At 38.2% G+C, this 16,871-nt stretch overlaps 1 protein-coding gene across 1 annotated transcript in view; it reads right to left on the bottom strand.

Annotated features, from left to right (window-relative positions):
- Grip163 (gamma-tubulin complex component 6) overlaps window positions 1–16,871 on the bottom strand; it is a 916,232-nt gene that overhangs the window by 394,501 nt on the left and 504,860 nt on the right. The window contains exon 19 of the mRNA XM_090384619.1: window positions 9,591–9,771. Within this exon, the coding sequence (XP_090240745.1) occupies window positions 9,591–9,771 (181 nt within the window). The remainder of the gene's footprint in view (window positions 1–9,590; window positions 9,772–16,871) is intronic.

The following is a 16,871-nucleotide window of genomic DNA, read 5'->3' on the forward strand; positions in this document are numbered from 1 at the left end:
CATGTTATTCCGGAAATGGCGTATTCCCGATACACTCTTGATACTCTAAAATGGGGATAGTGCAATTTCTGTACCACCTCCAGGATAGACCCATGCATCGGACGCCCACTATCATCCCTCTTTCAAAGTTGGTTAACTCACCACATTTATCCATACTGACATCAAATTACCATCTACGTGAATTCAGTGATGTAGTATACCTATATACCTGCCAAGAGGTGGGTCCATCCACTAAAGAGAGTGCCGTGTTGGCCAGGAACCAGGTATCCCAAGAATTCTGTTCTTTCTGTGTACACTTAGTTCTTGTAATCTACAGTTAAAATCTAAACTAACCATTACATTAAAAACAGAATCCAGAAAACAAAGTGTTAGTGGTACCAGAACTGTTCACATAACAAATAGTATAAAAGTGCCTATAGAAATATCAAAATAAATAAACAAACAGGTTATATCAAGTAATAAAAATTCCATAGTGATATACCACTTTATACAGAATGAAATATATTTTATACATTGAAATTCAGTTCAGATAGCAGAAATTCAAATTCATTATAAAAATACAGTCAGTCCTCGTATAGCATGATAGTTGTGTTCCTAGAAATCCTCGTGCAATGCAAAATCGTGCAATATAAACAACAGGCACTATGGGAAAAATAGGGTTAGGTGCCGACCACCCAAGATTGAACACACATTTGTAACCAAAACATTACCAAACACAATAAACAATCGTAATAAAATACTTGCATATTTTATTACGACTATTACGTAATAAAATATTGCTAATGCTTTTGCTTCTATCGTAAGCAAACTTGTTTTTTGTTTGATTTTCTATCCAAACAGATGACAGCCGTTTCATCTCTTCCAATTCTTTGTGTCTTAATCTAATGGATTTTAATTACACTTTGAGTTGTTTTTATTTTATCTGCATACTTTGTAATTCTTGGCATTGCCTCATTTAGGTTTGTAGCACGTGCAATATCACATGGTCTTTCATTTCGCTCAAAGCGTTTCACAATTTCATATTTTTCTCTATCGACAGAGGTGGACTGGCCATAAGCCTTACCGGGGAAACCCCGGTGGGCTGGAGGCCGGTATGATTTTGGCCATAAACGATAGTATGAGGCCATTATAAATTTTCCTGGGTAAGAATTTTTGACCCAGTCCACCTCTGTTTATCGATATTGCTTTTCTTTTTCTCTTCGAATCTGCAGTGTCTTCACCAGGACGCTTCCTTTTCACACCTTTTAAGTATTTTACTCATTTTTAGGGAATAAAGCACAATTACAAAACGAGGAGGCACGCTTAATACACATAAACAAAGCTGAGCACGTGTAGCAACTGAATAAACAACACCGTAAAGACAGAGATACACTATTAACACCTCACATTTTACTAAAGCACATTTCTAGGGGTTACTACCATAAAACAATAAAAACAATTTCCAGCTGCGTTTCTGCTAGTAGAATCTGTTATAAACTGGTAGTAAACTCGATCTAATTGCATTTGCGATTATACCGATTGCTGGAATTGTTGGTTTTATGTTATTATGGTGAAATGTGTTTCCCTTTCACTGATATAAAGCACATAAATACATTTTCAGAATCTTCTCTTCATTCCTATCGTGTTGCGTTCAGTTGGGGTGATTCCGCATTCGACTGCCATTTCTTGTAAACACAAAGGCGAATCGTGCATAAGCGAAATCGGTTTGTGTTATATAAGATATCATTCCCCAATTTATAAATCGTGTATGATCAAATTCGTGTAGTGCAAACACGTGTTATACGAGGACTGACTGTATATTAAAATAAATCAGTTAATGTATGCAGTGCATTACATTGCAGGCATGTTGGCAAAGAGTAATAATTCATGATTTATAACAAAATATTTGTTACAAAGGTTCCTAAAATATTCTTAAGTAAGCATAGAAATTGTAAAATGATCAGAGCTCCTGTTTCAAATTTAAAGTAATATATATTTCTCTAGAGGAAATTGAGGGAAGTGGGGGCAGATGTTTTGAAACTGAAATTAGAGCCATCCGTGGGGCCAATAAAATACATATTGGAAATTTAGTGGCAATCTGCACTTTTTTTTTTGATTAAAGTTAAAAGAAATTTTCATTTATGCCAATTTTTGTTTGGGAGAAGGAGAAATGAGTGCCGCAAATTCATAAACGGACCTGAAATTTTTCTGGGGCGGGGCTACAACCGACCTTAAAAGCTTATATGTTATGATTGACTTCACAGTATTTCACTCTGAAAATGTGATAGATTGAAATTTATACCAAGAAATTACCAAGATTATAACTTTAAAATTAGAATGCTTAATAAAACTCCATAGTTTTAAGTTCTCTAAACAGCCATTCTGCTTAATTACAACTGTATTACAATATTCATTTTTAAGTCTCTTCTTCTTCTTCTCTCTATATGCATGTGCATATATATTCTTCTTAATTTCTATATATATGTATCTCTTCACAAGCAGTACCACGTTCATCAGTCTTACATAACAATACATTTGTGCATGGACTGTCTATAGCTAATAATACTACATTAAAGCTACATTTATTCTATGGATTACTTTTTTTTTATAAATTGAATGGAAAAAATAAATAATAATTATCAGATTTCTATTTGTTGAATTTTAATGGAATTTGAGTTGGTTCAACAAATCTTTCTATTGGGCAATAATCAGACAATTGGGTAAATCAACGTTCTCAACTTTGAGTGTAAACGAAATCGGTTGGCCTAAATTGCTAAAAATGTTATACAAATTAAAGCAGAAAAGTTTGGATATCCCTGACGAGCAAGCAGAAACTCTTCATTTTATGGAAAAGGTGATATTACTTAATAAAGATGCCGTAACGTGTGAATTTCATTTCAATGAACTTGGGGATGGTATTTTAACTTTAATTAGCATTTAAGCATTTCAGTCCATTTTGACATTATTACATCGTCAACTATTTTAAACAGATCAAATTTCAATATCACGGTAGTCCACATGGTAGCATTCTTTTGTGGCTTAATAATGCTCCTAAAGAACCTATGGGAAATGGTATGAATGCAAAGATAGCTATGATAAATCAGCTTGTGTCCGTTTATACTGCAAAAGCCTCTGGAAACATCAAACTCATAAACATACTTTTACTTGTTTATGAGTTTGGAGTTTTGCAGCTCCATTTACAGTATGCCATCACGACCTACAATGATTTTAATTCCCATGCCACAAGCAGACACTCAACTAGTCAAATTTAATGCTGAATAAAAGAACTCGTGGAAGAATCTGGAGGACAATGAATATACTAACATCGATTTACTTTGAGCTGGTATTGTATGGCCAAAAGTCTTTCTGAAGAGAGAACCTCATCAAAAATGGCATAACCCAGGGGCAGGGAACCTGTGGCCTTAAATCCACATGCAGCCTTTTGTCTATTTCTCTCAAATGCAAAATCTGCCTTTAATTTCATGACATAACACCAAACTCCAAATATTTTTAAGATAAATTTTATATATCGTTATTCTCCTTATATAAATTAGTGTACATTTACACCGTACATTAGCGAAAGAAATAAAAAATAAAAAAAAGACATGAAAGGCCTAAAAATATTGGATAGATCAATACAGGAGAATCGTCACCTGTGTTCTCGTTCCATTTCTTCGTTCAATTTTCTATTACGATGATGCTCGACAGGTCACACAGTAGATATATAATTAACAAAAAGTCAACACTCAGACATCAGTTGATGAAGCAAAATACTAAGCAGCCACTTGACTAGTGATTTCGACAGAGTTGAGCGTGTCAATGCTTAATTTTTTTGTAATTTCAATGATTCCAAACTCAGGATACTTGTTCATAATTTCAATAATTTTACATTGTAAATTGCTAATGTTATTTACACGATTGGTCTTATTTACATACTCAATGAGATAAGTAGCACAAGAATATTCTTCCGTGATGAATTAAATGTCCACATTAGACTTTAAAATGCTAAACACAAATGGATTGAAGGGGTTATGCCTTTTTTGATGAGGTTCTCGTTTCAGAAAGACTTTTGGTCAAGCAATACCAGCTCAAAGTAAATCGATATAATATGATTCCAAATGAATGCAATTTTCTTTAAAAAAGTGATCGATGCTAGTATTTTTTTTTATGAAAACCCCAAAAGGTATCAAAACCTATAGTACTTAGTAGCGTGCATGGGTTGAAGGAGAAGTATGGGGGAGGGGCTGGATACTTTGCTCTACAGACTAAACATGGGTTTCACCACTTCAAGCCTCCAATAAGCGAAGTGGTGGAATTTCACCAGTTGATGAAAGTCATCTACCACCTTATCCGTTGTCCTCTAGATTCTTCCATGAGTTCTTATATTCAGCATTATATTTGACTCGTTAAGAGTCTGCTTTTGGCATGGGAATTAATATCATTGTAGATCATGATGTCATAAATGGAGCTGCAAAACTCCAAACTCATAAACAATAAAAAGTATGTTTATGAGTTTGGCGTTACCAGAAGTTTGATATTACCAGAGGCTTTTGCAGTAGAAATAGATATGAGTTGATTTATCATGGCTATCATTGTGTTCATAGCGTTTTCCGCAGGTTCTTTAGGAGCATTATTAAGCCATAAAAGAAGATGGTAATTTAGTAAATAAATTTGATGTGCCAGTTAAGACATACAAGGCAGATATTGCTGGGATATTAGAGACATGGTGTCACTCATATATAAAGGATGCAGAATTGGAATTTGGGAAGTACAATGTTTACAGAAAGGATACAAAGATAGGAGTGGTTATGCTGTTAGTTGTTGTTGTTGTTATTTGGTTTTTAGGAGCATTAGCAACTAAGGCCATATTGCTCCGGGAATATGCGGCGGTCATTCCCTGACCTTTCTACATCCTCCGTATTTGGTGGTGATGGGCTCGAACCCCGGTCTAATCAAGAAGCGTGTGCTACGCACTGCTGCTCCTTCCCACCTGGCTATGGAGGCGCCTATGCTGTTAGTTAAAAAACATATAAAATCTAAGGAAGTGCAACCAGTTGACACATATGGACTGTGCAATACTGAGTCAGTTTGGTGCAACATAAGCACTGGGAAAGCAAAAATTAGAGTAGGAGTTTGTTTTTGGCCTAATGACTCTGATGAGTTCAATGAACAATTTTTACAGAGAAACAGAGTGGACCAGTAAATCAGAGTGTCTAATAATGGGAATTTTACCTTCCCAGATATAGACTGGAACTTGTAGATTGGTCACTCGCACACTAGCAAGTTTTTGTGGATTTATTGGATGATTATTTTCTACAGCAGCATGTTAGAGAGGCAACTAGAGGGAGTAACAATTTTGATCGGATTATCAGCAGTGATTATTCGTGCATTAAGAATTTACAGATAAAGGAACCACTAGGAGGCAGTGAAAACAGTGTACTGATGTGGGATTTACTTAAAGATGTAAGTACCATCAGGGGTAAAGAAAAGGGTTTTTGTATTCGCAAAGGTGACTACAGTGGTCTCAGAGATTTATTAAGTCTATACAGTGGGACCAACTGATGGTGTTACCAACAGCAAATTCTAAATGGGAACCATTCATGAGAGGCATCGAGATTAGGTTAGACTAGGGAATTACCTTGTGGCTTGCCTACAAATACAACTTTAGACCTGTACCATCAAAATGATTCGAAACTCACCATTTCGAATCTCCTCAAAAGAATTATCGAATCTCACCATAATGAGCATCATTAGCATTAGCAGAGGCATATGATGCAAAAAAGCAAGCTTATTCAGCATCAGCCAAAAAAAAAACAAAAAAAAACAACCACTACTCCCATTTCACCCCTCCGTTCGTTCGAAATACCTGTCCAGCTGAGCCTTACATTTATTTAGGCTATCAACTTCAACAACAAGCGATGGGAGTCTATTCCACAAACCAACTGCCCGCTGGCTAAAGGCAAATTTCCGCACATCTATCCGACATCCGTCCTTCCTCAATTTGAATTTATGCCCTCTCAGGTGATTATTCTGAGCAAGAGGAAGAATCCCATCGGCATTGAGCAAGCTCAAGCCATTCAAAGCCTTATACACCTCTATCAGATCACCTCGCCAATGCCTAGTCTCCAGGCTCTGTAATTTGCAAAACTTAAGCCTTTCTTCGTAAGAGCACCCCTTTGTTCCATTCACTAATCTTGTTGCCCTTCTCTGTACTCGTTCCAGCAGCTCTACATCCTTCTTGAAATGAGGCCTCCAGACCTGTATACAGTACTCAAGGTGTGGCCTGACCAATGCCATCATGGCGAGATTCAGAAAAAGATGTCACATATATTACATTATGAAGAGATAGCAGGTGCCAGAACTTTACTCTGGAGACTAAGTATTAGCTTTACCTGGTGAAACAGAGGGACAGAATTCCTCTGTGTGATGTGGATATTCCAGCAGCTCTACATCCTTCTTGAAATGAGGCATCGAGACCTGTAGACAGTACTCAAGGTGTGGCCTGACCATTGCCTTATACAAGGGAATAATCACCTCCTTAAAGAATTCCTCTATATCATTGACAAGACACCATGAGCTACTCTTGCAGCCAGTCTGCACTGCTCAGAGAACTATCTGCCTGCATAATTACCCCCAAGTCATTTTCATTCTCTACCACTGTCAGTGTAGTACCACAGAGTTGATACTTTGCTCTGGGGGTTGCTGTTTTCCATATGTAGTACTTTACATTTGTCAATTTAAACTTTATTTTCCACCTCTCAGCCCATCTGCTCAACCTTTCCAGATACTGTTGCAGCAGCAGCATAGCATCAACAGTGTCCTTAACAACCCTGCCAACCTTTGTATCGTCTGCAAACTTGGATATTAAGCTTGATATACCATCATCAATATCATTTATAAATACAGAAAACAACAATGGACCCAACGCTGAATCCCGAGGAACTCCACTAATAACATTAGTCCACGATGATCAGTGTCCATTGATTACCACTATCTGTCTTCTCCCACTCAACCATACCTTTATCCATAGCAGCAATTTGCCTCCAATGCCACACTGCTCCAATTTGTGCAACAGTCTTCCATGTGCAACAGTATCAAAAGCCTTTCTAAGATAGAAATATATAATATCAAAGTTATTCCCTACATCCAGTTCTTTTGTGACTGCATCATAGTATCCAATCAAATTAGTCAGGCAAGACGTTCCCTTAACAAAACCATGCTGTATCCGAGCTATAACTGAAGTCTTGTCTAGATGATCTTGCAGTGCTTCTTTAACCAGTGACTCCATTAATTTTCCTGGAACAGAAGTTAAACTCGCAGGTCTATAATTACTTGTGTCAGCCTTTGTCCTCCTTTGTGAATTGGTCTCACATTTGACATCTCCAGTCTATGGGTACCTCCCTGAGTCCAAGGAAGCTCTCATAATTATGGCTAAGGGTTTGCTTACTTCCTTTGCTGCCTCCTTTAATATAACTGGATAGATCCCATCCACCCCAGGTGCCTTTCTTGTGTTTATCTTCAACAATTTCTCCTCCACTTTTACTCTCAGTTATTACAAGATTCTCTAGCTTACTGCCAGAGTTGAGTACACCTCTGGCATTCCCCTCGCTGAATAACTCCTCATGTGTGATTGTCGATGCAAAATATTCATTTAGTTTGTTAGCTACCTGAGCAGGATCATCAACAGTTGAACCATCGATATCAAGTGGACCAATCTGATTCATCCCCTTCCTTCTAGAGTTTACATAAGTAAAAATCTATTTGCTGTTTTTCTTTGCATCCTTTGCCAAAGATTTCTCATAATCTGCCTTCGCCTGCCTAACCTCCTTTGTAACTTGGTTACAGATCAGCTTATATCTATCATAGGCTTCTGTGTCATATGTTAATTTATATGTATCCCATGCATTTTTCTTCTCTGCCATATGTCTCATTAGTTCATCTGACATCCATTTAGGCCTAAACCTTGAACAATATTTCTTAGTTACCAACACTTAGTTGGTATGTAATGCCTAGTAGCTTCCAAGATAAGTTCTTTGAATGCTTCCCATTTTGAATTTGCTGTTGGTAACATCATCAGTTGGTCTCACTTTATAGAATTTAAATACTGTCTCAGACCATCGTAGTCACCTTTATGAAAGCAAAAACCCTTCCCTTTACCCCTGATGGTACTTACCTCTGAGTAAATCCCACTTCAGCACACTATGATCAGGGGTAAACGATATCCCAACAATATCTGCCTTTGATATTTTGATCATACCTGAGAATGACTTCGATAAGCCTCAGGAACTAGATATATTACTGGATTAGAGGGGGAAAAAAATAAGTTTTAATTTTTTTTTTTAACAGTGTTTTTTTTTTTATGATTTTTAATGATATTTTCTTTTTCAGTTTATATTAGATAATAGGCCAGGGCTTACTAACTGGGGATATAAAATCCCAACAGGAAAAAGCTTATATTTTGAAGTAATTTATGTACTCTGTTTTTTATAAATTTCTAATTAAAAAAAATAATAATAAATAAATCTGCATCCACTGTCCATGCACTGCGGGATGGAGGCCCCTCAACATTATGTTGAGGGAATGGACAATAATCTACTATACTGGTCCAGTTGGCAGATTGACCATATTTAGCAGTCAGAGGCTGGAACCCTGGTCTACTCAAAGAGTATGTACTATTGCACTGTTGCTCCTGACTATGTAAGCTTATTTGCATAGCGGGGCAGTAGCAATCAGTGTCTCTTTCAATCTGACAAGACCCATCCCAGGTGCCAATCCACGACAAACTGCCCATAGTCTTGCTGTGGGAAGGCACATGGACTCTCCTAATGCCTGCAACACTTGGTTATGCAGGTATCCCAAATTTCTAAATACGCTGAAAAAACTCACTCCATAAGGTTTAAATACTGTCCAGACATACTTGTAAAAGAGTTAAATGAAAGAAAAAAATTTGTCAATTTCACCAGTGTTATTTTTTTAGTGTTTTGAGAAACAAGCTGTTGATGAATAAGAAATCATACCTACCTGATTCAAACTTAGGTAAATCAAAGTTTTACCTAAAACTAGAAAATTTGTACAAAATGGTGTCTATTAACATCGGTAAGGATATCTGTCTATATTCTGGTGATATTTCATGTGAGAAATGGCCAGAGAACATCTAAAAGTGGTAGCTATTGTCTTATACTCTACAACTACTTATAAAACCACAGAAATTAACTAAAATGAATGCCTTTTATTGTCCTTTGAGGGAAATTAAAGTAGATGTGAAATGACTTCCAAAGACGTAAATGAGGGAGTTAAATGTCTAGTTTCATTGATCTTCTTTCTCTTAGATTTCCAAATATTAATATGTCTAGTTTAAATTGTATATGATAAACAAAGAGGAACCATCAATGTCAGTAAGGACTTCTAATGACACCTGCATAATAAGACACACCAAACAGTAAAAAGAGATCAGCATAACCCATACAACACTCGCCACATATAACACTCTGGTAATAATGGGCAGCATACATTAGAACTACTGAATGAAATACTGACTACGATTAAGAAAAGGATAGGAGTCAGTGGCAGGATAGGAGACAGTTCATTTCAATGAGATAATGCTCTATTACCTTATGTTTCCTTCAATCTCTACTTTTCTTAGTGTTTGTTCAAGTATTTTAGCATTTTCAGCATGTAAATACTCCTTCTGTTTCTGCCGAATCGCTTCATTTTCTTCTATTTGTGCTTTCAAATCTTGCAGCTGTTGCCTCTTTTTGTTGGCCAATTCTGTCATAGTATCACTACTTTTTTCTGTAAATAAACAGAAATGTATATGAAACATTCATTAAATTTTTATAAAATTAATACTTATTACAATCTATGAAATGATTTAAAATAGCTTGCTGAAGTTACTTTTGTTTCCTCTTATTTATATTAATAAATATCTATAATTACAATCGATCTCATAAATACAAATTATATAGAGTTAAAAAAATTTACTGTACTATTGTAATATGTAGATTCCCACATACAAAAATCATGCTTTCTGACCTCATTTGTTTCTATGCAGTAACATCTGAGTAACAGTTGGAGGCATAACAAAAAGCACTGATTCAATGAAATACAAAATGAGGGGTGCGAGATTACATGTGAACAGGCAACGTTTTCATGGCTCCAGCAAATAGAGAAGTTTTTGCTTTTTTTATTGACTTAAATTGGCATATTAATTTATTTTTTAGAGTTGCTTTATATTCCTAGTAACAATACTTTAGTTTAAATTGAATTTAGATAGAGATTTTGTAGGTTATTACTTAGCATCGGTAAGGATATCAAATCCACGTGCGGACAGGTTTTGCAGCTCTCACGAATGCAAGTTTTTAATTATACTTGGCTGTTTTATTGACTTCATTGTTAGATTAAATTATTTTCTATAAGTAGCTTATAGACCTAGTCGAGCTGTGTGGTTTATTTTGAATTTAGATTTGGAAAGTAAATAATACCTTGTGTGCATAGATTAACTGTTCGTAACGTGCTGCCATTCTTATACGATATGTGTGCTAGTGTAAGGTTTAACGGAAAACTAGATAGCGAGTATAGTAGTATCAATTAATCAGTAAGATTTATTAATCTTATCAGATTTCATTGTCAATTGAATTGTATTTTTTTAACTAACTAAATATAGCGACCTAGTTATTACAAACGTAACATCATAAATTAATACATATAAGTTGACAGTGGGTAAGAAAGTCATATAACATAACACGGAGATAATATTTGATACGGAAATACATATATACAGTGCTATAACTGCATTGGGATATAGGTTTAGGGTTATATTTTGTATTGGAATTTTTGCAAACTTGAATAGAAATCATGACTCAGACCAGAGCAGCAAAGCAAAAGACTCAAACTAGTGGAAGTCCTGTAGCTCAGGAGAGAACTGAGGGGGCAGTTGTCCTCTGAATCACAATCCATTGAAATGCACTGCTTGTTTGATGTTTGTGGAGCAATCAGGAATGGGACATGATATTGCGAAGGGGAATGTCTTTGCATGTGAACAATGTAAGGAGTGCAAGGAAATCAGGCGCCAACTTGGCATTGTTATGGGCTTATATGAGAGCTTGAAGGACAGGGTGGATGCCCTCGAAGGAATTAAACTGAGAGGCCCATCAAGCTCTCAGCTGCCCACATCAATGCCAGAGCTTGCACTTGAACATCACGCAACACAGCAACAACCCCCAAGGCAGAATGCGCTGATCCCAAAGGAACTAGTTGTAGGTGACTCTATTGTCAGGGAAACGGGGAACATATTATGCAAAAAGGATAGATGTAACAGGAACAGGGTATGTCTGCCAGGGACAAAGGTCAATGATGTTGTAGGGCAGATATCATCCTTTAAGGGCACAAAGGGTGATATTGTTGTACACATTGGCGCTAATGATATCAAAAGTAGGAGACTGGCAGAATTACTTAACAAGTACAAGAAAATGCTTGAATAGAAATCATGACTCAGACCAGAGCAGCAAAGCAAAAGACTCAAACTAGTGGAAGTCCTGTAGCTCAGGAGAGAACTGAGGGGGGCAGTTGTCCTCTGAATCACAATCCATTGAAATGCACTGCTTGTTTGATGTTTGTGGAGCAATCAGGAATGGGACATGATATTGCGAAGGGGAATGTCTTTGCATGTGAACAATGTAAGGAGTGCAAGGAAATCAGGCGCCAACTTGGCATTGTTATGGGCTTATATGAGAGCTTGAAGGACAGGATGGATGCCCTCGAAGGAATTAAACTGAGAGGCCCATCAAGCTCTCAGCTGCCCACATCAATGCCAGAGCTTGCACTTGAACATCACGCAACACAGCAACAACCCCCAAGGCAGAATGCGTTAATCCCAAAGGAACTAGTTGTAGGTGACTCTATTGTCAGGGAAATGGGGAACATATTATGCAAAAAGGATAGATGTAACAGGAACAGGGTATGTCTGCCAGGAACAAAGGTCAATGATGTTGTAGGGCAGATATCATCATTTAAGAGCACAAAGGGTGATATTGTTGTACACATTGGCACTAATGATATTAAAAGTAGGAGACTGGCAGAATTACTTAACAAGTACAAGAAAATGCTGAAAAAAAAGCCGTGAGTTAGGGTTGAATTTGAAAGTGTCTGCAATTCTGTCCAGACACGATAGGAGGGAGTATATGATGAGAGCCTTGTCAATCAATTCGGCCCTGGAGAGACTGTGCAAGGCTCAAGAGGTAGAATTTTTCTCAGCCTGGTCTGAACTTGTTAACAGGAGAGACTGCTTTTATAGGGATGGGATACACTTAAATAGAAAGGGTGCAAGAATATTTGCTGACGCTATTGAGGCAGAGTTAGGTGGGTCGGAAAACTGCTAACTTGGGGGGATACACGGACTAATAGTTTAAAAGTAGCCGCTGGCAGAGATAAAAGTGATTCTTGCACTACTTCTATGGAAATGCAATTGAGCAGCAGCCTGGAAAGCAAGGCAATGGGAATTTCCAGGACTGCTGGGAGTCATAGCGGAACAAGTAAATGCATGGGCTGTGTTACGGTAACTAAGAGTAGAAACAGGCACATGTATACTTGCATGTAACCAATTGTAGTAGTATAGTTAATAAATTCGATGAGCTTGAAGTGCTAGTCAAGACATCAAAGGCAGATACTGTTGGGATATCAGAGACATGGTGTCACACAGACATAAGCAGTGCAGAACTGGAATTTGGGGAGTACAATGTGCACAGAAAGGATAGATAGGACAGGAAGGGAGGAGGGGTTATGCTGTTAGTTAAGAAACACACAAAATCTAAAGAAGTGCATCCAATTGATGTTGGTGGACATTGCAATGTTGAGTCTGTTTGGTGTGACATAAGCACTGGGAAAGGAAAAATGAGAGGTGTGTGTTATAGGACTAATGAATCTGATGAGTATAATGAGAAATTATGCAGATAAATAGAGAAGGCCAATAAATTAGAGTGTCTTGTAATGGGGGTTTTAATTTTCCGGATATTGACTGGAATTTGTGGGTTGGTCACTCACACACTAGCAAGGCTTTTGTGGATTTACTGGATGATTGTTTTCTACATCAGCATGTTCGGGAGGCCACTAGAGGGAGTAATACTCTTTATCTGATTATCAGTAATGATTCTTCATGCATCAAGAATCTGCGGATAAAGCAATCACTAGGTGGCAGTGATCACAGTGTGCTGAAGTGGGATTTACTCAAAGAATTAATTACCATCAAGGGTAAAGGGAAGGGTTTATGTTTTCGTAAAGGTGACTATGGTGGTCTGAGAGAGTACACTGGAGTCCTGCTAGTCTGAACTAATTGGGACCGAGCCTTGTTCGGATTAGCAGAATTTCGGTTTAGCCGAATAACTGGAATAATGCAGAAGCAAGCAGTAAAATGGGTCTGGTTTATTAAGGAATGAATGTATAGTAGGCCTACTGGCGTTTGTACGCGAGTACAAACGCTAATCTTTGCTCTACATTATTGTAGTTTAGTTTAGTTCAGTGTGCTGCCACAATGGCCACGAAATGGAAACACACAACGTGTACATTGAAAGATAAGCTGGAAGTTTTGAAAAGGCTGGACAAGGGCGAAAGTGCAACGAAATTGGCAATAAAGTTGGGAGTGGGCAAGGCCACAATAACTGACTGGAAAAAAAAACCGCACAAAGATCGAGCAGTTTTGTACCTCTATTTCAGAAAAATCAGATGAAAATCGACAAATAGTAAGGCCCTCAACGTTTGACAAGCTTGACGAAGCCTTATTCACGTGGTTCACTCAGGAAAGAAAAAAGGGAATACCCCTAAGTGAACCTCTTGCTAGAGAAAAGGCAATTCATCTCAACAAACTAATGGAAGGTGATAAATCATTTAGTGCGAGTACCGGTTTGTTTGATCGCTGGAAGAAGCGCCATGGGATTTGCCAGCTAGCGATCACCGGGGAGCAATTATCAGTTGATCATGGTACAGCAGAGAATTATTTGGGTGAGTTCGCTGATTTGGTATCACATTATTCACCTCAGCAGATATATAACGCTGATGAGACAAGTTTAAATTTTAAAGCTTTGCCCACAGAAGGTCTAGCATCTCAACAAGAAATGTGTGCCCCACGTTTTAACATGAATAAGGAGCGAGTGACGTTGATAGCTTTTAGTAATGCTTCAGGAAATCACAAGCTACCTTTGATGATGATCGGTAAATCAGTGAAGCCAAGAGCTTTTAAAAATATGAACATTAACAATCTTCCAGTTCATTACAAAAGTCAAATAAAAATCTTGGATTAACGGACAGTTTTTCATTGAGTGGTTTCATAATCAATTTGTCCCAGCAGTGAAACGTTTCAGCAATCAAAATGATTTGCCACCTCGTGCCATTCTCCTCATAGACAATGCGCCGTCCCACCCAGATGTTTCCGAGTTGAAATCAGGGGATATAAAGGCAGCTTTCTTACCACCTAATGTAACTATTACAGCCCATGGACCAGGGGTTGTTACAGTCTATCAAGCTTGCATACAGAAAAAAATATCTTAGGTCCTGGATAGAAGATAACACCAATTCACTTTCTTTACATGAGAAAATGAAACAAGTGAACTTAAAAGATGTATATTGAATTGCTGAGTCGTGGGAGGGTGTAACCGAGCAGTTCATACAAAGATCGTGGAAGAAATCATGGCCCTCTCTCAGCTTTGTAGATAGTTCTGATGAAAACAGTGACACAGAACAATTAATTCAGCTCGTATAGGAAATTCCCGGGTGCCAGGAAGCAATAGAATCTGACGTTAACGAGTGGATTGCAGCGGATAGAATAGGTCATGAAAACCTGTCGGATGAGGACATCGTGGCAGCTGTCACCCAAAAAGACTCCAAGCAGAATGATGACGAGCCCGGTGGTACTGCTGAACAGCTTGTGTCGCACATAGAAGCGGCAGCAGCCCTTGACCTCACTTTACGCTACTTAGAACAACATCCCAGCGCTACACTGGCAGACTACATATTTATGAAGCGGTGGCAAAACATAGCATCTTCTAGCCATTTTCATCGTTACATCAAAAAAAACTAACAGAGTTTGTTACTTCTGAAAAATGTAGTTTGTTCCTGTTTTGGTGGGTAAGTATAGATCTGTAGTTTTAATAGGCCATGTTAAACACTGATTTATTAATTTTGTATTAGTACAGTACTACAATAAAATACAATTTTTTTGTGGAATTCTAAATGTTTTTGTACCATTAATACCATTTAAATTTAACGTATTTAATGTATATTTTGTGAACTAAAAAATTTCCTCTCCGCCGACCGATACGTGTTCAGATTAGTGGGACTCCAGTGTATTTAAATTCCATACGGTGGTACCAACTGATGATGTTACCAACAGCAAATTCAAAATGGGAAGCATTCAAAGAATTAATCTTGGAAGCTACTAGGCTTTTCATACCAACAAAGAAATATTGTTCAAGATTTAGGCCTAAATGGAAGTCAGATGAACTAATTAGACATGTGATAGAGAAGAAAAATGCATGGGATACATATAAATTAACATGTGACACAGAAGCCTATGATAGATATAAGCTGGCCTGTAACCAAGTTACAAAGGAGGTTAGGCAGGTGAAGGCAGATTACGAGAAATCTTTGGCAAAGGATGTAAAGAAAAACAGCAAAAAATTTATTTACTTATGTAAACTCTAGAAGGAAGGGGATGAATCAGATTGGCCCATTTGATGTCGATGGTTCAACTGTTGATGATTCTGCTCAGGTAGCTAACAAACTAAATGAATATTTTGCATCGACATTCACACATGAGGAGTTATTCAGGGATGGGAATGCCAGAGGTGTATTCAACTCTGGCAGTAAGCTAGATAATTTTGTAATAACTGAGAGTAAAATGGAGAAGAAATTGTTGAAGATAAACACAAGAAAGGCACCTGGGGTGGATGGAATCTATCCAGTTATATTAAAGGAGGCAGCAAAGGAAGTAAGCAAACCCTTAGCCTTAATTATGAGATTCCCTGGACTCAGGACAGGTACACATTCTTCTTCTTCTTCTTCTTTGGTCCTTAGCTGGCAGCTAGGGGAGGCGGTTGGCCAAGCAACCAGTATGCTGCTGTAGGTGCCGCAGGGTTTCGGACTTGCTCTGTAATGTTCTTCCATACCTTACAATCCATGGCGTCAGTCCTGGCCTGGTTAAGGTCGAGACGTCGGCTCTTCAAGTCATTTTCCACTTGCTTGGCCCACGTTTTCCTAGGCGCGGTCCGTTGGATGCTCCATTGGGTGGGTCGTTGTCTCCAAAGGAGTGTGGATGGTATTCTGTTCGTGCCCATTCTACATACGTGGCCAAACCATCTAAGCCTTCGCTTCTGGATTTGGTCGGCAATGGTTGGTTGCTGTTGGCATCTGGCGCAGATGGTATCATTAGTGATGTGGTCGCGAAGAGAGATGCCCAAGATCTGCCGCAGGCATCGCATTTGGAATACCTCAAGTTTGTTCAAATCTAACTTGAGACAAATCCATGTTTCCGATCCGTAAAGAAGAATGGGCAGGATCAAAGTCCGGAAGAGTCGGATTTTAGTCTTTGTGGAAATGTTGGTCCTCTTCCACAGACACCATTTGAGCGAGGCGAACGCAGTGGCCGCCTGTCCAATTCTGCTGTGGATTTCCATGGTGGATGCAACTTTCTTCTCCTGGACCAGCGACCCAAGGTATTTAAAGTCCTGCACTTGCTCGATCTGGATGCCTTCGAGATAGATGGTGGCTTGCGACCCATCTGTTGTCAGGGCCTTTGTCTTACCAGCATTGATCTTCAAACCGTATGGCCGGGCAATGCGGGCAATGTCGTAGAGGATGTCCGTGGCTTCAGCGTCGTTACTGGCAAGGATAGCACTATCATCAGC

Source organism: Mastigoproctus giganteus, chromosome 11 (assembly GCF_048544385.1).
Source record: "Mastigoproctus giganteus isolate SK-2022 chromosome 11, ASM4854438v1, whole genome shotgun sequence".
Classification (NCBI taxonomy): Eukaryota; Metazoa; Arthropoda; class Arachnida; order Uropygi; family Thelyphonidae; genus Mastigoproctus; species Mastigoproctus giganteus.